Source organism: Salvelinus alpinus, chromosome 7 (assembly GCF_045679555.1).
Source record: "Salvelinus alpinus chromosome 7, SLU_Salpinus.1, whole genome shotgun sequence".
Lineage (NCBI taxonomy): Eukaryota > Metazoa > Chordata > Actinopteri > Salmoniformes > Salmonidae > Salvelinus > Salvelinus alpinus.
Genome location: NC_092092.1, coordinates 82,955,989 through 82,981,224, shown reverse-complemented (window position 1 = coordinate 82,981,224; position 25,236 = coordinate 82,955,989). Strand labels below are relative to the sequence as shown.

Genomic DNA, 25,236 nt, shown 5'->3' with positions numbered 1-25,236 from the left:
ACAAATAGGATACGGAGTTATCCATCACATTCAATCAATGGAAATTAATTGAAACCTACGTAGAAAAATGTAATACATTTTATTGTTTAAATGTAAATTCCTACCCATATTTTCTTATTTGGGCAAAATGTGATTTATTTTCAGTCAAAGTTTGATTACAGCGACGCGCCCGAACTGGCAGTAAATACGTCACTGGTGCGCGCCCACGTTCTTCCTTTCTCTCGTCCTAAAGATGGCGGCAGGGGTGAGTGAACTGGAGAGATGCCTTGTCACAGAATTTATACTTGCGTTTTAACAACCATCTGTACAAATCAGCCCCATCCATCCACTTATCCGCTACCTTTAGGTGCATCTGAAATATTTATGCCCTTTAAACTTCATTGCCATGTTTATTTCTACCCCTTTCCAGTCTTTCTTGACGATGCAGCGTACTAGCTTGGGTGGTGGTTAAATGACGCCTCTTTCCGTGCCTTATGCCACGTTGGGTTTTTTTCAGAGTCCGTGACGAATAATGAATGATATTTCCTTGCAGTCTAATGTATACCTTCTGCGTGTCATGGCATATTTAGAACTTTAATTTTCTAATCAAAGCATCCAAATATTACCATCCGGAGTCTATTTGTAGTTTACTTGTGACTAGCTAACGTTAAGGTGAACATTTATGTAAACGTACCGTGTTTCATGAGCTGAAATAAACGTTCCCAGACATTTTCCGTACGCCCTAAAAGCGGGATTCTCTTAAATGTTGTGCACACATTTGTTTACGTTCCTGTTAGTGAGCATTTCTCCTTTGTCAAGATAATCCATTTACCTGACAGATGTGGCATATCAAGAAGCTGATTAAACAGCATGATCATTACATGCTGGGGACAAGATCATGTCCACTCTAAAATGTGCTGTTAAAATACACACCACAAATGTCTCAAGTTTTGAGAGTTTGCAATTGGCATGCTGACTACAGGAATCCACCAGAGCTGTTGCCAGATAATATTTTTTTTGTCTTTTTATAAATTTGTTTAGTATATCCTACCTCATTTATGTCTTGTGGGATTCGAGAGGAAAGATGACGAGTTAAATGGTGAGCCTGTCAGTTAGCCTTAACTCTAGCCCAGCCTCGCTGACGCTATGCTATTTTCCAGATTTTTGTTCTTGACCACTTTATTTCTCTGTGGCCTCCGTTGATTAAGTCACCCTAATCCTACAAGTGTAAAAACTCAATTACTTTTGTGTATATTATTTGACCTATTGGTTAAAAGGTGTTTTTGATTGGACACCCTACATAACCTACTGTTAGAAACCCATAGTAGTGTAGCTTCTACTAGTTCCTGCCTAAACCACCACCACCTGGATCTAGAAGCACTGCTGTGTACATGGGTTTTCCTCCCCATCTTTAATAAAGTTGTGAAAGTTCATTCTCTTCTCCCTTCCACAGACTCTGTACACGTATCCAGAGAACTGGAGAGCCTTCAAGGCTCAGATTGCAGCCCAGTACAGTGGTGCACGCCTCAAGGTACAACACGTTTAACCTGCCTTATCATATGTATTTATTCTTATTGTCCTGTGATTTGTTTTTTAAATGTTGTATTTATATTGTTTTTTACTACGGCTGTAACGATGACAAACTAACTCTGTTTACACAGGCAGCCCAATTCTGATCTTTTCCCACTAATTGGTCATTTGACCGATCAGCTATTTGGCCCATAACTGGGCCAAAAAAATCTGAATTAGACTACCTGAGTAAATGCAGTCTAATTTCTCTTGGGATTAATAAAGTATCATCTTGTCTATCTTTAAGGTGGCCAGCAGCGCCCCTGCCTTCACCTTCGGGCAGACGAACCGTACCCCCGCCTTCCTCAACAACTTCCCCCTGGGCAAGGTTAGTTTCAGCATCCATTTTATAATGGGATGTGTCTTACACGGTACCCTATTCCCTACACAGTGCACTACTTTACCAGGACCCTATATACCACGGTTTCCATTTGAGTCATTTAGCAGAAGCACTTATCCAGAGCAACTTACAGGAGCAATTGGGGTTTAAGTGCCTTGCTCAAGGGCACATAAACAGATTTTTCACCTAGTCACCGTAGGGATTTGAACCGGCGACTTTTCTGTTACTGGCCCACCGCTAGGCTACCTGCTTACCGTGTACACATCCTTGAACTTGGACGATAATATTTTGTATTGTCTGTGGTAGTAGGCTTATATTCCTAAAATAGTTTGTATGATGCAATGATGATTTGAATTTCTTCACCTGAAATAATCATGATGTTTTATTGAGCTTTTTAACCCTGAGCATCAGATGTAAACAGACTATTTTAAGACTTATGGGTTGAACGTAGCCTGATCCCAGATATGTTCTGTCATATCAATTCCTCGTCATGCCAATTCCTCGTCATGCCAAACACGGCAAGGTGTGGCACGATGGCACAGACTGGTGCCCAAGCTAGATTGAACATGGGTTTCATATCAATGCTGTATTTTCCCATAAAGAAAACAAAATGGTTGTTGTCGCCCGTCTAGGGACAGGTGTCGAAAATGGACTCAAACGAATCAAATAAAAGACTGAATTTTTTTGTTGTTTGTTTTTACTGTCCCCCTCAACAGGTTCCAGCCTTTCAGGGCGATGACGGCTTCTGTCTTTTCGAGAGTAATGCCATTGCTCACTACCGTAAGTCTACGTTTCACATCCAATCTTTTTCAGTGGTTCGTCCCAAATGGCACCCAATCCTCTATATACAATAGTGCACAATCTTTGACCGGAGGCCATAGGGTAGTGCACACTATAGGGAATATGGTGGCATTATGGACTCTAGCCCTTCTGCATTTTATGTGGACTGAAAGTGTCTGAAGATGAATTTGGGGATGCAAACTAGTCACCTTTTGGCAAAATGTACAGTTTTGAATCCAAAATAGGTGACCTACGTGATTTGTGTAGATTCAATAATAAATGTTTTTTTAGGGGGGTTGGATCACTACTGGCTGTGATGGGGGGGTTTAGATCACTACTGGCTGTAAGGGGGGGGGGGGGTGGATCACTACTGGCTGTGATGGGGGGGGGGGTTAGATCACTACTGGCTGTAAGGGGGGGGGGGGGGTGGATCACTACTGGCTGTAAGGGGGGGTTGGATCACTACTGGCTGTAAGGGGGGGTTGGATCACTACTGGCTGTAAGGAGGGGGTTGGATCACTACTGGCTGTAAGGAGGGGGTTGGATCACTACTGGCTGTAAGGGGGGGTTGGATCACTACTGGCTGTAAGGGGGGGTTGGATCACTACTGGCTGTAAGGGAGGGTTGGATCACTACTGGCTGTAAGGGGGGGTTGGATCACTACTGGCTGTAAGGGGGGGTTGGATCACTACTGGCTGTAGGGGGGGGGGGGGGTTGGATCACTACTGGCTGTAGGGGGGGGGGGGTTGGATCACTACTGGCTGTAAGGGGGGGGGGTTGGATCACTACTGGCTGTAAGGGGGGGGGGGTTGGATCACTACTGGCTGTAAGGGGGGGGGGGTTGGATCACTACTGGCTGTAAGGGGGGGGTTTAGATCACTACTGGCTGTGATGGGGGGGTTTAGATCACTACTGGCTGTGATGGGGGGTGTTGGATCACTACTGGCTGTAAGGGGGGGTTGGATCACTACTGGCTGTACGGGAGGGTTGGATCACTACTGGCTGTAAGGGGGGGTTGGATCACTACTGGCTGTGATAGGGGGGGGGGTTGGATCACTACTGGCTGTGATAGGGGGGGGGGGGTTGGATCACTACTGGCTGTGATAGGGGGGGTTGGATCACTACTGGCTGTGATAGGGGGGGTTGGATCACTACTGGCTGTAAGGGGGGGGTTGGATCACTACTGGCTGTAAGGGTGGGGTTGGATCACTACTGGCTGTAAGGGGGGGTTTAGATCACTACTGGCTGTAAGGGGGAGGTTGGATCACTACTGGTCTACGGGGGGGGGGGGGTTGGATCACTACTGGTCTAAGGGGGGGGTGGATCACTACTGGCTGTATCCAAGGCTCAGCCAATCGTTTTACGTAACAGAATGCAGCACACGATTGAATCGAGAAGAGACGATTCATTTGCTAGTTACAGCATCAGCGCGCACTCTGGAAAGACAGCAGGAGAGTGGAAAGGCAGTTTGTCCGTTACAGCAGTGCGTCCCCTGAACGATAACGAAGAGGTAGGTGAGAAGCCTGACCACGGAGACCGGGGTGAGAAGGTGATGAAACGTACTTCATGAGCTGTCACCGCAAAATACAACTGGCATTTGGGAAGTTTGAGGTGAGGGAGACAGTGTAGTGGAACAAGTATTGTTGGCATTGTGAAGTATCTTGCTAGCTTGGATTGAATTCTCCGTTAGCTAGCCAGAGAAATGTTGAGCAACATTAGCCAACTTAACTGATCAAATAATTGAGTTTATGGTGTGAAAATTAGCTGGCTCATAAAGTCAGACAGCTAACGTTAGCTAGCTAACGTTACAACATCAGATGAGCTAACGTTAGTAACCTAACCAATTCGCTATAGTATTAACTTTTTAGGGATAGGGGGCAGCATTTTCACTTTGGATGAATAGCGTGCCCAGAGTGAATTGCCTCCTACTCTGTCCCAGATGCTAATATATGCATATTATTATTACTATTGGATATAAAACACTCTGAAGTTTCTAAAACTGTTTGAATGATGTCTGTGAGTATAACAGAACTCATATGGCAGGCAAAAACCTGAGAAAAAATCCAAACAGGAGGTGAGAATTCTGATGCTGGTCGATTTTCAACTCATCGCCTATTGAAATCCCAGTAAGATATGGATCTGTTTGCACTTCCTACGCCTTCCACTAGATGTCAACAGTCTGTATAACGTTGAATGAAGCCTCTACTGTGATGTGGGGCCAGATGGGAGCTGTTTGAGTCAGTGGTCTGGCAGAGTGCCAATTCCTGGTCACGCGCATTCCACATGATATCGTCTTGTGTTTCATTACTTCTGTAGACACAAAGACACCTGATTCTACTAATCAGCTGCCAATCATGAACTTGGTTGGTTGCATTGGGTGTTTGGGGCAGCAGCCCAAGGTTGCATCCCCATTCTTCTAGTGTACACTTGCATACTTTCTCTAAGGGAATAAACAAGGTTGGTGAATTGTGACTCAGCCCAAGCCTGTGTAGCCAGTATCTCTCCAGAGGCTGCGTTTATCAATATCTAATATACATAGCTAGATCTGCTATGATGAAAAATTAGATTTATTAAATATTTTAATTCTGTAGTTATACAGACCATTGTCAGCGAGGCTGAGCCTTTAGTGGCTGTCCTCTCCCCGTGGTGGCTGGCTCTGCCCTCTCCCTGAGGTGGCTGGCTCTGCCCTCTCCCCGGGGCGGCTGGCTCTGCCCTCTCCCCGGGGCGGCTGGCTCTGCCCTCTCCCCGAGGCGGCTGGCTCTGCCCTCTCCCCGAGGCGGCTGGCTCTGTCCTCTCCCCGGGGCGGCTGGCTCTGCCCTCTCCCCGGGGCGGCTGGCTCTGCCCTCTCCCCGGGGCGGCTGGCTCTGCCCTCTCCCCGGGGCGGCTGGCTCTGCCCTCTCCCCGGGGCGGCTGGCTCTGCCCTCTCCCCGGGGCGGCTGGCTCTGCCCTCTCCCCGGGGCGGCTGGCTCTGCCCTCTCCCCGGGGCGGCTGGCTCTGCCCTCTCCCCGAGGCGGCTGGCTCTGCCCTCTCCCCGAGGCGGCTGGCTCTGCCCTCTCCCCGAGGCGGCTGGCTCTGCCCTCTCCCCGGGGCGGCTGGCTCTGCCCTCTCCCCGGGGCGGCTGGCTCTGCCCTCTCCCCGGGGCGGCTGGCTCTGCCCTCTCCCCGGGGCGGCTGGCTCTGCCCTCTCCCCGGGGCGGCTGGCTCTGCCCTCTCCCCGGGGCGGCTGGCTCTGCCCTCTCCCCGGGGCGGCTGGCTCTGCCCTCTCCCCGGGGCGGCTGGCTCTGCCCTCTCCCCGGGGCGGCTGGCTCTGCCCTCTCCCCGGGGCGGCTGGCTCTGCCCTCTCCCCGAGGCGGCTGGCTCTGCCCTCTCCCCGGGGCGGCTGGCTCTGCCCTCTCCCCGAGGCGGCTGGCTCTGCCCTCTCCCCGAGGCGGCTGGCTCTGCCCTCTCCCCGAGGCGGCTGGCTCTGCCCTCTCCCTGAGGTCTCTCCTAGAGCGTAGGGTTGGGATGTATACCGGGGTATAATTGGAAATACCCACAGGATGGTTTTCATATACCGTCAATGTCGTTGAAACAATGTTATTTTGAGTTTTTCAATAGATTTGAATATTTTGTAAGACACCAAATACCTGCAGTCAACTTGTGCAATACGCAAGGAGATTAACAACAGATCTCGTTATTTATTTTGCCTGTCACATTGTTAGTCATTATGAAGCTCACCGTAGTTCCCCCAGAACAGCATGAGCTGGTGAGTCCATTGTGTTGTACGTCTGATCAGTGAGTCTGTGTTGTGTGGTGCACCTGAGGTGAAGTAATTCACTACTAAATGTTTCATATCTTCTAACGGTCTAAGATGTGCTATAGTCTCCAGCTGTGTATTTTGGTTTGTTGTTAGTTATCTAAGTGGCTGATTTAATAAGACTACACGGGGGTTTCTTGTCTGCTTTGTTTTCGAAATCAAAGATCTCTGGATCTGTGCAGCTGCCATATCCCCCCCCCCCCCCCGTGGTTCCCCGCTAGCGTTACCCCCCCCCCCCCCCCCCCCCCCCTGTGGTTCCCACATTTTTTTGTTTTGGTTCCAGCACTACACAGCTGATCCAAATTACCAACTCATCAAGCTTTGATTATTTGTATCAGCTGTGTGGTGCTGGAACCAAAACCACAACGTGCTCCCAGGGGGAACCCCATGACTGTGTTGAGGAAAACCGTGAGAACAGATGGTTTGAGGCGCTGGTGTGTTTCCTCCATGACAAGGTTATAGGTTTTAATGATGAGAGGTATTGACATGTTGAATGCACCGAGCTGTCTGTCTAAACTACTGGCATACAGCTCGGACACCCCAAATGGATACCCCACAAGACATGCCACAAGAGGTCTCTTCACAGTCCCCAAGTCCAGAACAGACTATGGGAGGCGCACAGTACTACATAGAGCCATGACTACATGGAACTCTATTCCACATCAAGTAACTGATGCAAGCAGTAAAATAACAATTACATAAACAGATAAAATACACCTTATGGAACAGCGGGGATTGTGAAGCAACACAAACATTGGCACACACACACACACACACGATTACATACGCACTATACATACACATGGGTTTAGTACTGTAGATATGTGGTGTAGTAGGGGCCTGAGGGCACACAGTGTGTTGTGAAATCTGTGAATGTATTGTAATGTTTTTAATTTAACTGCCTTAATTTTTCTGGACCCCAGAAAGAGTAGGGATCCATAATAAATACAAATAGGTAAACCTCCCACAGAAGACAAAAGGACATTGTTTGTTTTTAACATCTAAGCTTCTTTAACTTTGGTAAATGCTGAAATCATTGAGGGGGAGAAAAAATTAACTGTTAGCGCACAGAACAGTCTATATTTTTCCTTATCAATGACAACAGTTTAGATCAGCTCTCCAACCCTGTTCCAGGAGAGAGACCCTCCTGTAGGTTTTAACTCCAACCCCAGTTGTAATTAACCTGGTTCAGCTTTTCAACCAGCTAATTATTAGAATGATGTGCGTTAGATGAGGGATGGAGTGAAAACCTACAGGAGTGTATCACTCCAGGAACAGGGATGGAGTGAAAACCTCCAGGAGGGTCACTCTCCAGGAACAGGGTTGGAGTTAAAACCTACAGGAGGGTACCTCTCCAGGAACAGGGATGGAGTGAAAACCTCCAGGAGGGTTACTCTCCAGGAACAGGGATGGAGTGAAAACCTCCAGGAGGGTATCTCTCCAGGAACAGGGCAGGAGTTAAAACCTCCAGGAACAGGGGTGGACAGCCCTGGTATAGATGATTCACTAGTTCCATCCTTATCAGTGGAATTTCTCTGCTACAACACCAGGGTGTTTTATAAAGAGGACTGTTGTAGTGGAAACACCCAACTGCTGACATACTGTATCTGGGTTTTGATCTGAGATACAAGTCATGACTGGACTGTGTTCTGTGTCTGGGTTTTGATCTGAGATACAAGTCATGACTGGACTGTGTTCTGTGTCTGGGTTTTGATCTGAGATACAAGTCATGACTGGACTGTGTTCTGTGTCTGGGTTTTGATCTGAGATTCAAGTCATGACTGGACTGTTTTCTGTGTCTGGGTTTTGATCTGAGATTCAAGTCATGACTGGACTGTTTTCTGTGTCTGGGTTTTGATCTGAGATTCAAGTCATGACTGGACTGTTTTCTAAGAAAAGCCATTGGTCTGAAAAGTCCACCAAAGCGCTTGGAATCTTCTCACTGCCCCTTTGGGACGACATTACCTTGTTTTACGATCTGTGCTCACATTCTCATCTTGTGGTACTGTCTTCTCATCTTGTGGTACTGTCTTCTCATCTTGTGGTACTGTCTTCTCATCTTGTGGTACTGTCTTCTCATCTTGTGGTACTGTCTTCTCATCTTGTGGTACTGTCTTCTCATCTTGTGGTACTGTCTTCTCATCTTGTGGTACTGTCTTCTCATCTTGTGGTACTGTCTTCTCATCTTGTGGTACCGTCTTCTCCTCCAGTGAGCAATGAGGCCCTGCGTGGCAGCAGTCCCCAGGCCCAGTCCCAGGTGCTTCAGTGGGTGAGCTTTGCTGATGCTGAAATCATCCCTCCAGCTTCTGCGTGGGTCTTCCCCACCTTGGGTATCATGCAGTTAAACAAACAGGTATGTACTGTTTTATCACTGATGCTATTTCTGGGGGGTTTGTTCCAGGTCCGTTGTATTGGAGTTATGCTGTAGATCAGGGGTGGGCAATTCCAGTTGTCGAAGGGCCTCACAGTTTTGCCCCCTGCTTTACACATCTGACTCCAACCATCACCTAATCGTGATCTTCAGTTTGGATGGAATTTGATTCATCAGCTTTGTTTGCGAGGGATGGAGAAAAAGTGTGACTCCAATCAGGCCTTCGAGGAGTTGCCCAGCCCTGCTGTATATGATCATATCTTACAACCAGAGTGGGAAATTCACTTTTTTTTCTCCAGCAGCCACATAAAAATAAATGTTTTAAATCTACCAGCCATTTTTTCCCCGGCAAAAATATGATTTTTATTATTACACCAAAAAAACAAATGTTGGCCAGTTAGATATCCTATAACTAGTAACTGTCTAAAACGTGTGAAATGCTCTGCAGTTGTGCATTTGGTTGACTAATTCAGTAGCTAGTTAGCTGTCTAACTAAGTGGTTAGCTTCTTCCAAAATCAAGCTTCTCTTTCTTGGTAACAGCAATTTTATTTGATCAGCAGAGAATCTGGGGGAGACATTCTGCTTCATGAAAACATACCCTAATTCATCTGTGTTGTTGTTGATTTATCTCTCACAACACCTTGAGAATGTTAATTCGCATGCTATAGGAATCACCTGAGATGTGCAGCGTGACCATCCATTTCACGCTGTACTAAAACAACTCATTGAAATGCGGTTCGATGGCTAGTTCTTTAATAAAGTGTCTTAAGAGCTTTCAGTTCTAGTTAAGGTGCCATGTCTCTTGCCCTCTAGCCTCTAGTCTTGTATAGTGTATCCATTGGTAATTGTAATGCATTGCGTCCCCCCTCCTCCTCCTCCAGGCAACAGAGCAGGCCAAGGAGGAGGTAAAGAAGGTTCTGTCTGTCCTCAACCATCACCTCAGCACCAGGACCTTCCTGGTTGGAGAGAGAGTCAGCCTGGCTGATATCAGTGTGGCCTGCAGCATGATCTGGCTCTTTAAACAGGTTTGATATTCTCTTTTACTGTTACGACAGCCCTCATGTCTCTGACTTATTCTAGGTGGGTGTTTCCCTATCCGTTCCTCAAAGTACCTGTTGGATTGCACACATTTTGCTTCAGTTAACTAATCGATGGTTTGTTGAATCAGGGAACTTCTTGTATTTATTAACAAACAAGATGTGTCTCAAATTGACTCCCTATTAATTGCACTTTGGGACTAAAACACAGGGATGATTTACGAGACAGTAACCCTAGTGGTGGACTAAAACACGGGACGATTTACGAGACAGTAACCCTAGTGATGGACTAAAACACGGGGACGATTTACGAGACATTAACCCTAGTGGTGGACTAAAACACAGGGGATGATTTACGAGACAGTAACCCTAGTGGTGGACTAAAACACAGGGATGATTTACGAGACAGTAACCCTAGTGGTGGACTAAAACACAGGGGATGATTTACAAGACAGTAACCCTAGTGGTGGACTAAAACACGGGGACGATTTACGAGACAGTAACCCTAGTGGTGGACTAAAACACAGGGGATGATTTACGAGACAGTAACCCTAGTGGTGGACTAAAACACGGGGACGATTTACGAGACAGTAACCCTAGTGATGGACTACAACACAGGGATGATTTACGAGACAGTAACCCTAGTGGTGGACTAAAACACAGGGGATGATTTACGAGACAGTAACCCTAGTGGTGGACTAAAACACGGGGATGATTTACGAGACAGTAACCCTAGTGGTGGACTAAAACACAGGGGATGATTTACGAGACAGTAACCCTAGTGGTGGACTAAAACACGGGATGATTTACGAGACAGTAACCCTAGTGATGGACTAAAACACAGGGGATGATTTACGAGACAGTAACCCTAGTGGTGGACTAAAACACAGGGATGATTTACGAGACAGTAACCCTAGTGATGGACTAAAACACAGGGATGATTTACGAGACAGTAACCCTAGTGGTGGACTAAAACACAGGGATGATTTACGAGACAGTAACCCTAGTGATGGACTAAAACACGGGGACGATTTACGAGACAGTAACCCTAGTGGTGGACTACAACACGGGGATGATTTACGAGACAGTAACCCTAGTGATGGACTAAAACACAGGGATGATTTACGAGACAGTAACCCTAGTGGTGGACTAAAACACGGGGACGATTTACGAGACAGTAACCCTAGTGATGGACTAAAACACAGGGATGATTTACGAGACAGTAACCCTAGTGATGGACTAAAACACAGGGATGATTTACGAGACAGTAACCCTAGTGGTGGACTAAAACACAGGGGATGATTTACGAGACAGTAACCCTAGTGATGGACTAAAACACAGGGATGATTTACGAGACAGTAACCCTAGTGATGGACTAAAACACAGGGATGATTTACGAGACAGTAACCCTAGTGATGGACTAAAACACGGGGATGATTTACGAGACAGTAACCCTAGTGATGGACTAAAACACAGGGATGATTTACTAGACAGTAACCCTAGTGGTGGACTAAAACACAGGGATGATTTACGAGACAGTAACCCTAGTGGTGGACTAAAACACAGGGGATGATTTACGAGACAGTAACCCTAGTGGTGGACTAAAACACAGGGATGATTTACGAGACAGTAACCCTAGTGGTGGACTAAAACACAGGGATGATTTACGAGACAGTAACCCTAGTGGTGGACTAAAACACAGGGGATGATTTACGAGACAGTAACCCTAGTGGTGGACTAAAACACACTTTCAATGGAGATTGAAAAGTCCATTGAATGATTTTGAATCCATGACTTAATCTGGGTCCGGGAAACCGGACGATATGGCTTTGATGTCCTATGACTTGGCCTAGATTATTATTTCTCTGTCCATTCCTCGAGGGAGTACCTCCTAGGACTGCACATATCAGCTCTAGATACAAACTTGCCCGGTGGATTGGGAAACACTGTCCACGTAGTTGGTTTGGAGTGGTAGAGCTGGCCACGTGGTTGGTTTGGAATAGTAGAGCTGGCCACGTGGTTGGTTTGGATTAGTAGAGCTGGCCACGTGGTTGGGTTTGGAGTAGTAGAGCTGGCCACAGTGGTTGGGTTTGGAGTAGTAGAGCTGGCCACAGTGGTTGGTTTGGAATAGTAGAGCTGGCCACGTGGTTGGTTTGGAGTAGTAGAGCTGGCCACGTGGTTGGTTTGGAGTAGTAGAGCTGGCCACGTGGTTGGTTTGGAGTAGTAGAGCTGGCCACGTGGTTGGTTTGGAGTAGTAGAGCTGGCCACGTGGTTGGTTTGGAGTAGTAGAGATGGCCACGTGGTTGGTTTGGAGTAGTAGAGCTGGCCACGTGGTTGGTTTGGAGTAGTAGAGCTGGCCACGTGGTTGGTTTGGAGTAGTAGAGCTGGCCACGTGGTTGGTTTGGAGTAGTAGAGCTGGCCACGTGGTTGGTTTGGAGTAGTAGAGCTGGCCACGTGGTTGGTTTGGAGTAGTAGAGCTGGCCACGTGGTTGGTTTGGAGTAGTAGAGCTGGCCACGTGGTTGGTTTGGAGCAGTAGAGCTGGCCACAGTGGTTGGTTTGGAGCAGTAGAGCTGGCCACAGTGGTTGGTTTGGAGCAGTAGAGCTGGCCACAGTGGTTGGTTTGGAGCGGTAGAGCTGGCCACGTGGTGGGTTTGGAGCGGTAGAGCTGGCCACGTGGTTGGTTTGGAGCAGTAGAGCTGGCCACGTGGTTGGTTTGGAGTAGTAGAGCTGGCCACGTGGTTGGTTTAGAGTAGTAGAGCTGGCCACGTGGTGGGTTTAGAGTAGTAGAGCTGGCCACAGTGGTTGGTTTGGAATAGTAGAGCTGGCCACGTGGTTGGTTTGGAGTAGTAGAGCTGGCCACGTGGTTGGTTTGGAGTAGTAGAGATGGCCACGTGGTTGGTTTGGAGTAGTAGAGCTGGCCACGTGGTTGGTTTGGAGTAGTAGAGCTGGCCACGTGGTTGGTTTGGAGTAGTAGAGCTAGCCACGTGGTTGGTTTGGAGCAGTAGAGCTGGCCACAGTGGTTGGTTTGGAGCAGTAGAGCTGGCCACAGTGGTTGGTTTGGAGCAGTAGAGCTGGCCACAGTGGTTGGTTTGGAGCAGTAGAGCTGGCCACGTGGTGGGTTTGGAGCGGTAGAGCTGGCCACGTGGTTGGTTTAGAGTAGTAGAGCTGGCCACGTGGTTGGTTTAGAGTAGTAGAGCTAGCCACGTGGTTGGTTTGGAGTAGTAGAGCTGGCCACAGTGGTTGGTTTGGAATAGTAGAGCTGGCCACGTGGTGGGTTTGGAGTAGTAGAGCTGGCCACAGTGGTGGGTTTGGAGTAGTAGAGCTGGCCACAGTGGTGGGTTTGGAGTAGTAGAGCTGGCCACAGTGGTTGGGTTTGGAGTAGTAGAGCTGGCCACGTGGTTGGGTTTGGAGTAGTAGAGCTGGCCACAGTGGTTGGTTTGGAATAGTAGAGCTGGCCACGTGGTGGGTTTGGAGTAGTAGAGCTGGCCACAGTGGTGGGTTTGGAGTAGTAGAGCTGGCCACAGTGGTGGGTTTGGAGTAGTAGAGCTGGCCACAGTGGTTGGGTTTGGAGTAGTAGAGCTGGCCACGTGGTTGGGTTAGAGTAGTAGAGCTGGCCACGTGGTTGGTTTGCAGTGGTAGAGCTGTCCACGTGGTTTTAAATGTCCCTCTCCTCCTCCTGTAGGTCCTTGAGCCTTCCTTCCGCCAACCTTTCCCCAACGTAACCCGCTGGTTCCAGACCTGTGTCAACCAGCCCCAGTTCAAGACTGTGCTCGGAGAGGTCAAGCTCTGCGACAAGATGGCTCAGTTTGATCGTAAGGACCAACTTTAGCATTAAGGATTGTTCTAGTTCCTTGATCTAAAAATGATGTTTTCTATGAAGCATAGTGTTGTATTTTCTGCATATTTACACATTTTGATAGATTAAAAAAAAAAAAAAAAAAGACAAGTATTTGAGTTTGCTTTCATGGAGAAGATTGAAAAGTGTTTTATATGAAGTAATTGTCACCCACCCAAGACCGTACTATCATGACAGAGGCATCCCCCCTCGTTGTGAAATCTAATTCTTGGGAGAATAACGCAGGACTTTGGCACAGGTTAAAGTAGACCCAATCTACAATAATCTGACTAGAAGACCTGGGACAATAGTTGCTGTATTATGAGCGGTGCAGGTACGCCCCCACTTAAAGTATGCTAATGTTGTTGTCAAATGGTAATAACATTTAGTTTTGATGTTAAAAGATGCAAACACAAGGATACACTGAGTGTAGTACACTACACTGGATTGGTTATTGAATGTCTTCATTCTCTAGCCAAGAAGTTCTCTGACATGCAGCCCAAGAAAGACGGCCCTCCCAAGAAAGACGCCCCTCCCAAGAAAGAGAAAGCTGGAAAGGAGGCAGGCAAACCTCAGGAGAAGAAGAAGAAGGAAGAGAAGGAAGTTGCCCCCGCTGAGGAGGAAATGGACGAGTGTGAAGCAGCTCTGGCTTCAGAACCCAAAACAAAGGACCCCTTCGCTCACCTGCCAAAGAGGTACATCATATGTCCACATACATCATCCCTGAGGGTCATACTATGAAGCTGGATCAATGAGTTAACCGGCTAACTTGTCTAAATATTGTGATTTTAATTTGTTTGGCAGATGAGCTTGACATGGTCTCGGTGTAATTGACTTAAACAACCAAAAACACACACTTGAGTGTGTTTTGTGATCTTGTATATTTGTATAATATTGTATTTATACATTTGAATGTGCAGGGCTGCCTCGTAAAAGAAATGTAAACCTCATTGGTACTCCTGCTAAATGTACGTGTACATACAGTGCCTTTGGAAAGTATTCAGACCCCTTGAATTTTTCCACATTGTTACTTTGCAGCCTTATTCTAAAATTGATTTAAATATTTTTTTTCCCCCTCATCAATCTACACACAATACCCCATAATGACAAAGCAAAAACAGGTTTTCAGACATCTTTGCACTGAAATTACATTTACATAAGTATTCAGACCCTTTACTCAGTACTTTGTTGAAGCACCTTTGGCAGCGATTACAGCCTGGAGTCTTCTTTGGTAGGATGCTACAAGCTTGGCACACCTGTATTTGGGAAGTTTCTCCCGTTCTTCCCGTGCTATTTTCAGGTCTCTCCAGAGACGTTCGATTTGGGTATAATTCCGGGCTCTGGCTGGGCCACCCAAGGACGTTCAGAGACTTGTCCCAAAGCCACTCCTGTGTTGTCTTGGCATTGGTGCCAGATATCCTCCTGATGTGACGCTTGGCATTCAGGCCAAAGACTTCAGTCTCAGGTTTCATCAGACCAGAGAGTCCTTTAGGTGCCTTTTGGCAAACTCCAGTCGACCCATCATGTGCCTTCTACTGAGGAGTGGCTTCCGTCTGGCCACTCTACCATAAAGGCCTGATTTGGTGGAGTGCTGCAGAGATGGTTGTTGTTTTGCTTAGTCATTATGGGGTATTGTGTGTAGATTGAGGAAACATTTTAGTTAATCAGTTTTAGGTTAAGGCTGTAACGAAATGTGAAAGTCAAGGGGTCTGGATACTTTCCCAAATGCACTATAGATATAGTATAATATGGTGTGTGTGTAAAATATAAACGTAACATGTGAAGTGTTGGTCCCATGTTTCATGAGCTGAAATAAAAGCAACAGAAATGTTCCAGAAGCACAAAAAATATTATTTCTCCCCGTTTAGTAAGCATTTCTCCTTAGCCAAGATAATCAGCCACATGACAGGTTAAACATTCAATTCTCTGGCAACAGCTTTAGTTCCTTGATCTAAAAATTATGTTTTCTATGAAGCATAGTGTTGTATTTTCTGCATATTTACACATTTTGGTAGATTCTTTTTTAAATGACAAGTATTTATGAGTTTGCTTTCATGGAGAAGATTGAAAGGTGTTTTATATGAAGTAATTGTCACCCACCCAAGACCGTACTATCATGACAGAGGCATCCCCCCTCGTTGTGAAATCTAATTCTTGGGAGAATAACGCAGGACTTTGGCACAGGTTAAAGTAGACCCAATCTACAATAATCTGACTAGAAGACCTGGGACAATAGTTGCTGTATTATGAACGGTGCAGGTACGCCCCACTGGTGGGCATTCCTGCAGTCAGCATGTCAATTGCACGCTCCCTCAACTTGAGACATCTGTGGCATTGTGTTGTGTGACACAACTGCACATTTTTAGGTGTTTTTTATTGTCCCCAGCACAAGGTGCACCTGTGTAGTGATCATGCTGTTTAATCAGCTTCTTGATATGCCACATCTGTCAGGGGTAGATGGATAATCTTGCCAAAGGAGAAATGCTCACTTAACAGGGATGTAAACACATTGGTGCACAACATTTTAGAGATGGTTTTTGTGCGTATTGAACATTCCTGTGATATTTTATCTCGGCCCATGAAACACAGGACCAAAACGTTTACACGTTGCGTTTTTAATATTTTTCTTAAGTGTATATTGGCTTCAGAGGGGAGAGGGTGAGCTTAAGATTCTGGCTGACTATTTGACCGTGTGTGTAGAGACTCGAGCTGTGTCAACTGGCTCCCTATTTCTATAGGGCTCTGGTCAGAAGTTGTGCACTGCGTAAGGAACCCAGTATCATTTGGGAAGTATCCCAAAAGGCAGAGATTGAGTTAAGAATGCCACAGATGTCTCAAGTTGTGAGGGAGCTGGTAATTGGTGTGCTGGCTGCAGGGAATGTCCACCAGAGCTGTTGACAGAGTTTGGCAGTACGTCCAACCGGCCTCACAACCACAGACCACGTGTTTGGCGTTGTGTGGGCTCGCGGTTTTCTAATGTCAACGTTGTCAACCGATTGGGGTTATGGTATGGGCAGGCAGGGATAAACTACGGACAATGAAAACAATTGCCTTTTAGCGACATCAATTTGAATGCGCAGATACCGTAATGATGTCCTGAGGCCACTTGGCGTGCCATTCATCCACCTCCATCACCTCATGTTTCAGCATGATAATGCGCAGCCCCATGTCTCAAGGAGCTGTACACAATTCCTGGAAGCTGAAAATGTCCCAGTTCTTCCATGGCCTGCATACTCACCAGACATGTCACCCATTGAGCATGTTTGGGATGCTCTGGATCGGCGTGTATGGCAGAGTGAACCAATATCCAGCGACTACACACAACCATTGAAGAGGAGTGGGACAACATTCCACAGGTCACAATCAACAGCCTGATCAACTCTATGTGAAGGAGATGTCGCTCTGCATGGAGGCAAATGGTGGTCACACCAGATACGGACTGGTATTCTGATCCACTCCCATACTTTAGGTGTCTGTGACCAACAGATGCATATCTGTATTCCCGGTCATGTTAAATCCATAGATTAGGGCCTCTCATTAATTGGCTTACTTTGACTCACTGATTTCCTTATGAACTGTAACTCAGTAAAATCTTTGAAGTTGTGTTTTATTTTATTTTTTCAGTATATTTAGTCCTGTGTATCCTACATGATCTGCTCATAACTCAATCTCCTCTTCTCTCTACTGGTCAATAGTTTATTGTGTACATGGTCGGATTGAGGTCTAATAACTCAATCTTCTCTTCTCTCTATACCTCTCATTCACTATACTGGTCCAAAGCCTATATATTTATCAACCTCTGTACTCTACATAGTCACCTAATAACTCAGTTTCCTCGTGTCCTGCTTCCTCTCTCTCTCCTCTTCCTGCAGTGCGTTTGTCATGGACGAGTTCAAGAGGAAGTACTCTAACGAGGACACGCTGACTGTAGCCGTGCCCCACTTCTGGGAACACTTTGACAAGGAGGGCTACTCCATCTGGTACGGCGAGTACAAATTCCCCGAGGAGCTCACCATGACCTTCATGAGCTGCAACCTCATCATGGGTGAGATGGCTACCACAGCCACCCATAGGCTCTACACCCACAGCCGTCCATAGGCTCTACACCCACAGCCGTCCATAGGCTCTACACCCACAGCCGTCCATAGGCTCTACACCCACAGCCGTCCATAGGCTCGACACCCACAGAGCCACACAGCCGTCCATAGGCTCTACACCCACAGAGCCACACAGCCGTCCATAGGCTCTACACCCACAGATCCACACAGCCGTCCATAGGCTCTACACCCACAGATCCACACAGCCGTCCATAGGCTCGACACCCACAGCCGTCCATAGGCTTGACACCCACAGAGCCACACAGCCGTCCATAGGCTCTACACCCACAGAGCCACACAGCCGTCCATAGGCTCTACAGCCACACAGCCGTCCATAGGCTCGACACCCACAGAGCCACACAGCCGTCCATAGGCTCTACACCCACAGAGCCACACAGCCGTCCATAGGCTCGACACCCACAGCCGTCCATAGGCTCTACACCCACAGATCCACACAGCCGTTCATAGGCTCTACACCCACAGAGCCACACAGCCGTCCATAGGCTCTACACCCACAGATCCACACAGCCGTCCATAGGCTCGACACCCACAGAGCCACACAGCCGTCCATAGGCTCTACACCCACAGATCCACACAGCCGTCCATAGGCTCTACACCCACAGATCCACACAGCCGTCCATAGGCTCTACACCCAGATCCACACAGCCGTCCATAGGCTCTACACCCAGATCCACACAGCCGTCCATAGGCTCTACACCCAGATCCACACAGCCGTCCATAGGCTCTACACCCAGATCCACACAGCCGTCCATAGGCTCTACACCCACAGATCCACACAGCCGTCCATAAGCTCCCAAATGAATCATTCAGGAAGTAGTGACACGTGTACGTCGTACTGTTAAGTTACAGTTATGTAGACGCCGACTCAACAGTAAATTTCAAGTCCATCTCAGTTTGCACGCAGCGATACGGCCATGTATTTAGAGTCGAGGATTCCACGTGTATCGGATCATTGTAAAAAAAAAACATGAATGTCGGCGTCTTGAAGGTGTAAAAATGTTCTAAGAGCGGCTTCATCTTTCAGGGATGTTCCAGCGACTTGACAAACTCCGCAAGAATGGCTTTGCCAGCGTGATCCTGTTCGGCGGGAACAACGACAGTAGTATTTCTGGAATCTGGATCTTCAGAGGACAGGACTTGGCTTTCACTGTGAGTTTCTGTTTCCCCTTGGGGTTGGAAGGACATTCACTAGGCCATTCTGGTCTGTTATTCCCCCTGGGGGGGATAATAAAGTTAAACTGAACCGTCTTGGAGAAACACTGGGGACTGGTTTCCCAGACATAGATTAAGTGTAGTCCAGGACAACAACAATTCAAATGTTCCATTGACCAAGCTTTTAGTTCTGGACTTAACTTAATGTGTCTGGGAAACTGGTCCTAGGGTTGAATTGAAAATGAGTTCTTGGAGATCTGTGTGTGTACACACACATATATATATATCTATATTAGCACATTTTGTGTGTGTGTGTGTGTGTATATATATATATATATATATATATATATACATATATACATACATATACACACACATATATATATATATATATATATATATATATATATATATATATATATATATATATATATATATATATATATATATATATATATAAGCACATTTTGTGTGTATACATACATACATACATACGAGTGACTTGGTTGATCTTGTTATAGTCTCACCAGGCATTGATAACCCCTACAGGTTTTGGGGATATTGTTAATTCAATGATTGTGTGCTTGCGTTTAGTTGACCACCTATCATCTCTCTCTCTGTGTAGTTGTCTGATGACTGGCAGATTGATTACGAGTCGTACGCCTGGCGCAAACTGGACCCCAACAGCGACGAAACCAAGACCATGGTCAAGGAGTATTTTGCTTGGGAGGGAGAATTCAAACACGTGGGCAAACCCTTTAACCAGGGCAAGTGCTTCAAGTGAGCGGCGTGGAGGATGATGGCACCGTGACCCCTATACATCAACACCTTAACCTAAGGACATTCAACCACCTTAAACTGCACTTGGACCTTCTCTAACTGATCTTCAGTAGGAGTGGATTGTGTCTCGATGGTCCCAACAGAAGTGCTTGTTTTGAGTTGACAAATAAACATGTTTTCCACAATGCCATTTTTGGGGGGATTTGTTTTTGGTGATAGAATTCCTCCCCCCTCCCCCCAAAAAAAGTAATGGTAGATTTCTTGACTCTTTTGTTATTTTGTGGCCTTGAGTTGTATCCCCCTCACCTCTTGAGCCTGAGTCTCTTCTCACTTCTAGTCAGAGTGCCAGTCTGTGCCATCGTACCGACTCCCTTGTCAGTCTTTGTCATGTTTGGCTTAACAATGAGCAATGGAATTGGAAAGAGCACAAACAGATCTGGGACCAGGCTAATTCAGTTAAAGTATTCAGTAATTTTATTGTTTTGGTGTTTCTATCATGGAGCTGAAATCTGGACATAGAGTAAAAAATGATTGGATTGCTGCCCATTAAATAATTGGTTGTGTACATTATAGCCTTATGTGGTGAAAAATAAATACATTTAACATCTACAGTCTCCCGTCCCTCAGCCTCGTGGCTCTCCCGTCCCTCAGCCTCGTGGCTCTCCCGTCCCTCAGCCTCGTGGCTCTCCCGTCCCTCAGCCTCGTGGCTCTCCCGCCCCTCAGCCTCGTACGTCAGTGACAGTGTCTTTGTCCCAAATGGTACCCTATTCCTTATAAAGGGTGCGTAAATTGTGTCCTCTATGTAATCATAGTAAATAGAGTACCACAGTACAAGTCATAATACCCATAAAAACCTAGCGTTCCAATAGTTTTTCCACCATACATTTTTCTCATAGGGGATATTAAAAACATTTAAATAAGGGCTGTGTTTCGTGTAGGCTTACCCTGACGTGACGTTTGGATATCTGTGTAAATCTCTCTCGGACAAGGTGACTGTTATCAATAATGAAATGCCAATTATCTGCTAACGTAGCTATCATCAACTACAAATGCCTGATCTGGACAAGACTGCCACGATTGAGGCAAAGCTAAGAAATTCTGGATTAACTGTCATGAATAAATTGGTTACATTGTCTTTAAATGGACCATTCTGTGAACCGTCTTGTGCAAGTTTTAAATTGACACAATACCTGTTAGCAAAGGTGTCTGCTGGAGATGACGTACAAGGAGCTTGCAGGGATTTCTAGTTTTGCGTGTCTACTTTTTGATGAAAATTAGCATTTTCTAACCAGAGTGTAAGTAGAGCCAAATATATTGATAAATCGGCTTGTCCGAGAGAGATTTACACGGTTATCAAAACATCACGCCAGGGGTAAGCCTTTCCTGTGGGGAAAAACTAGTGGATAAACGATGGGAACCATTTCCCTGTTTGACCACTAGGTTTTATGGGTACTATGACACCTCTACTGTGGGGCTCTAGACCAGCCTTTTTCATATGCAAATGATAATATTTGCATATGATTTCATTTGTAATACATTTTATGTGCTCTATGAAATTGAAAAATATTTTTAAATTCGTCATGTTAAATAATTTTCTTAGTGAGTAACGTAAGAACAAGTCACGTTTGAAGCTAGTTTCAAAACAAAGCCTACAAAATGGCAGCTTTGGTATTTAAATGAGCAATACCTTTTCTTTTGGGGGGGGGGGTAGATGGGTGGGTGAAAATGGTGATGGTGCAGTATTTTCTTTGTCCTCCAGGGGGCGTACAAACCCTTGGATTGACAATACAGTATTTGAAATACAGTATTTCTGAACAGGGGTGGAATGGGAAAAAGACTTGTGTTCTCCAGAAAACAAAAGACATGCAACAAATGGGGTAACGTTTTCACCCAGGGCCTGTTTACAAGGTACAGTTGTAAGCCTCGTCCTGTACTAAAAAATAATGTTCAATGAAGATTCTCCATGGGAAGTGTTTCTTAATCTGTGTTTGAGAAACCAGCTCTCGAATGGGTTATGGTTTACATTCTCAAATGTATTTTACAATCGGCAGTTGTCAAAGGCCAAAGAGCAATAAAATCTTAGTGGCCAGGAAAAACTCCCCAGAAAAAAAGGAACCATGCTTTTGGTAATTCAGAATATATTCTAGACTTTTTTTTTTTTAACTAGGCAAGTCAGTTAACCACTTCACAACCAGACCACTCACTGGTTAGTTAACCAGCTTCCTATAACATGGTCATAAAGAGGAACACAAAACACATCCTTTGCATATGTTGCATATTGTCAAGACCTCAGGCTTCACCGGGCAGTGCAGGGAGTGTTTTACACTGCGTTTGTTTTACCAGACCAACAACAACATGACAGTTTTTCCTTTTTGAAAGCTGGCGAGATGAACTGCTCTTCTAGTTTTAATGAGAAGTATTACTGTAATGAAAATTCCAGATAGTCGGTGTAATCAAATAACATTCAGCTCAGACACCCATACATACCCCGCGGGACATGCCACCAGGGGTCTCTTCAGACACCCGTACATACCCCGCGAGACATGCCACCAGGGGTCTCTTCAGACACCCATACATACCCCGCGAGACATGCCACCAGGGGTCTCTTCAGACACCCATACATACCCCGCGAGACATGCCACCAGGGGTCTCTTCAGACACCCGTACATACCCCGCGAGACATGCCACCAGGGGTCTCTTCAGACACCTGTACATACCCCGCGAGACATGCCACCAGGGGTCTCTTCAGACACCTGTACATACCCCGTGAGACTTGCCACCAGGGGTCTCTTCAGACACCCATAAATACCCCGTGAGACATGCCACCAGGGGTCTCTTCAGACACCCATACATACCCCGCGAGACATGCCACCAGGGGTCTCTTCAGACACCTGTACATACCCCGCGAGACATGCCACCAGGGGTCTCTTCAGACACCCATACATACCCCGCGAGACATGCCACCAGCGGTGTCTTCACAGTTTCCCCGAATTCACGGCAACACACAGTATTATGCAGAGCCATGAACGCAAGGAATTCCCTCCTGTCTCCAATTATTCAAGCAAAACAAACACTCACAAACACACCGAAGTGCACAGACACATTATTGTTTGTTTGTATGTTGTATTTTACATTTTTGTGACTGTCCTTTTCTATCGCTAGCTAGGTTTCCATCCAATTTGGGACAGATTTTTATGCAGATATTCTTAAACAATATGCGCATTTTCCTACCAGAGATTTGTTTCCATCAAACGGATTTATTGCGAATCAAAGGTTGTGTGTGATGAGGTAGTGCATATAACAATAACTTTTGCGGTTAAATTCCCATGTACCGAATGAAAAATACAATGTACTTGGGTTTCCATCGGACTTTCAACTCTACTAATGGTTTTGTCTCAAAATTGTTTTGTTATATAGCGAATGTTTTGCCGCTCTGACATTGCTCATCCATACATTTTATATATTCTTAATTCCATTCCTTTACTTAGATTTATGTGTATTAGGTTTATATTGTGAAATTGTTAGATTACTTTAGATATTAGTGCACTGTCTGAGCTAGAAACACAAGCATTTCGCTACACCCGCCATAACATTGCTAAACACGTGTATGTGACCAATAACATTTTTTTAAATTTGATGTGTCCACTCTGGTCTTGGCGCATTCGCTCTAGCCAACATCTCGCACGTACAGTCGTGGCCAAAAGTTTTGAGAATGACAAATATTAATTTTCACAAAGTCTGCTGCCTCAGTTTGTATGATGGCAATTTGCATATACTCCAGAATGTTATATAGAGTGATCAGATGAATTGCAATTAATTGCAAAGTCCCTCTCTGCCATGCAAATTAACCGAATCCCCCAAAAAACATTTCCACTGCATTTCAGCTCTGCCACAAAAGGACCAGCTGACATCATGTCAGTGATTCTCTCGTTAACATAGGTGTGAGTGTTGACGAGGACAAGGCTGGAGATCACTCTGTCATGCTGATTGAGTTCGAAAAGCAGACTGGAAGCTTCAAAAGCAGGGTGGTGCTTGGAATCATTGTTCTTCCTCTGTCAACCATGGTTACCTGCAAGGAAACACGTGCCGTCATCATTGCTTTGCACAAAAAGGGCTTCACAGGCAAGGATATTGCTGCCAGTAAGATTACACCTAAATCAAGCAATTATCGGATCATCAAGAACTTCAAGGAGAGCGGTTCAATTGTTGTGAAGAAGGCTTCAGGGTGCCCAAGAAAGTCCAACAAGCGCCAGGACCGTCTCCTAAAGTTGATTCAGCTGCGGGATCGGGGCACCACCAGTACAGAGCTTGCTCAGGAATGGCAGCAGGCAGGTATGAGTGCATCTGCACGCACAGTGAGGCGAAGACATTTGGAGGATGGCCTGGTGTCTAGAAGGGCAGCAAAGAAGCCACTTCTCTCCAGGAAAACATCAGGGACAGACTGATATTCTTCAAAAGGTACAGGGATTGGACTGCTGAGGACTGGGGTAAAGTAATTTTCTCTGGTGAATCCCCTTTCTGATTGTTGGGGTCATCCGGAAAAAGCATGTCCGGAGAAGACAAGGTGAGCGCTACCATCAGTCCTGTGTCATGCCAGCAGTGAAGCATCCTGAGACCATTCATGTGTGGGGTTGCTTCTCAGCCAAGGGAGTGGGCTCACTCACAATTTTGCCAAAGAACACCCATGAATAAAGAATGGTACCAACACATCCTCCGAGAGCAACTTCTCCCAACCATCCAGGAACAGTTTGGTGACGAACAATGCCTTTTCCAGCATGATGGAGCACCTTGCCATACGGCAAAAGTGATAACTAAGTGGCTCGGGGAACAAAACATTGATATTTTGGGTCCATGGCCAGCAAACTCCCCAGACCTTAATCCCATTGAGAACTTGTGGTCAATCATCAAGAGGCGGGTGGACAAACAGAAACCCACAAATTCTGCCAAACTCCAAGCATTGATTATGCAAGAATGGGCTGCCATCAGTCAGGATGTGGCCCAGAAGTTAATTGACAGCATGCCAGGGCGGATTGCAGAGGTCTTGAAAAAGAAGGATCAACACTGCAAATATTGACTCTTTGCATCAACTTCATGTAATTGTCAATAAAAGCCTTTGACACTTATGACATTCTTGTAATTATACTTCAGTATTCCATAGTAACATCTGACCAGAACATCTAAAGACACTAATATTTGTGTCATTCTCAAAACGTTTGGTCACGACTGTACATTGTGGGATTATTATGGATAAGAGCGATATTACTTTATTTTGTCAAACGGCAGCCAAGCATCGATGATCATGTCACCAGAATATGACCCTGGATATTTATTGGGTAGGAGCGTCAAGCTCATCACCATGCACTTTCACCACCCTGTGAAGTTCATCATAATTTATTTCATCTGTAGCCTAATAAACTGCATGCTTTCCCAAGTCACACAACAGATTATCACGTGGCTCCAGTTTACTTCGATATCATC

At 46.0% G+C, this 25,236-nt stretch overlaps 1 protein-coding gene and 1 non-coding gene across 2 annotated transcripts; both read left to right on the top strand.

Moving 5' to 3' along the window:
• Positions 1-167: 167 nt before the first annotated feature.
• Positions 168-20,365, top strand: eef1g (eukaryotic translation elongation factor 1 gamma). The gene is made up of 11 exons (XM_071411925.1): positions 168-244; positions 1,433-1,510; positions 1,796-1,876; positions 2,605-2,668; positions 8,674-8,816; positions 9,717-9,860; positions 13,556-13,685; positions 14,184-14,403; positions 17,581-17,753; positions 18,851-18,975; positions 19,604-20,365. Exons 1-11 carry the CDS (start codon positions 233-235, stop codon positions 19,760-19,762), a joined length of 1,329 nt encoding a protein of 442 aa, XP_071268026.1. The 5' UTR covers positions 168-232; the 3' UTR covers positions 19,763-20,365.
• On the top strand, positions 2,225-2,297 carry LOC139581970 (small nucleolar RNA SNORD36). Its single transcript, XR_011676298.1, has one exon. It is a non-coding gene; the product is annotated as a small nucleolar RNA SNORD36 (small nucleolar RNA).
• Positions 20,366-25,236: the final 4,871 nt, after the last annotated feature.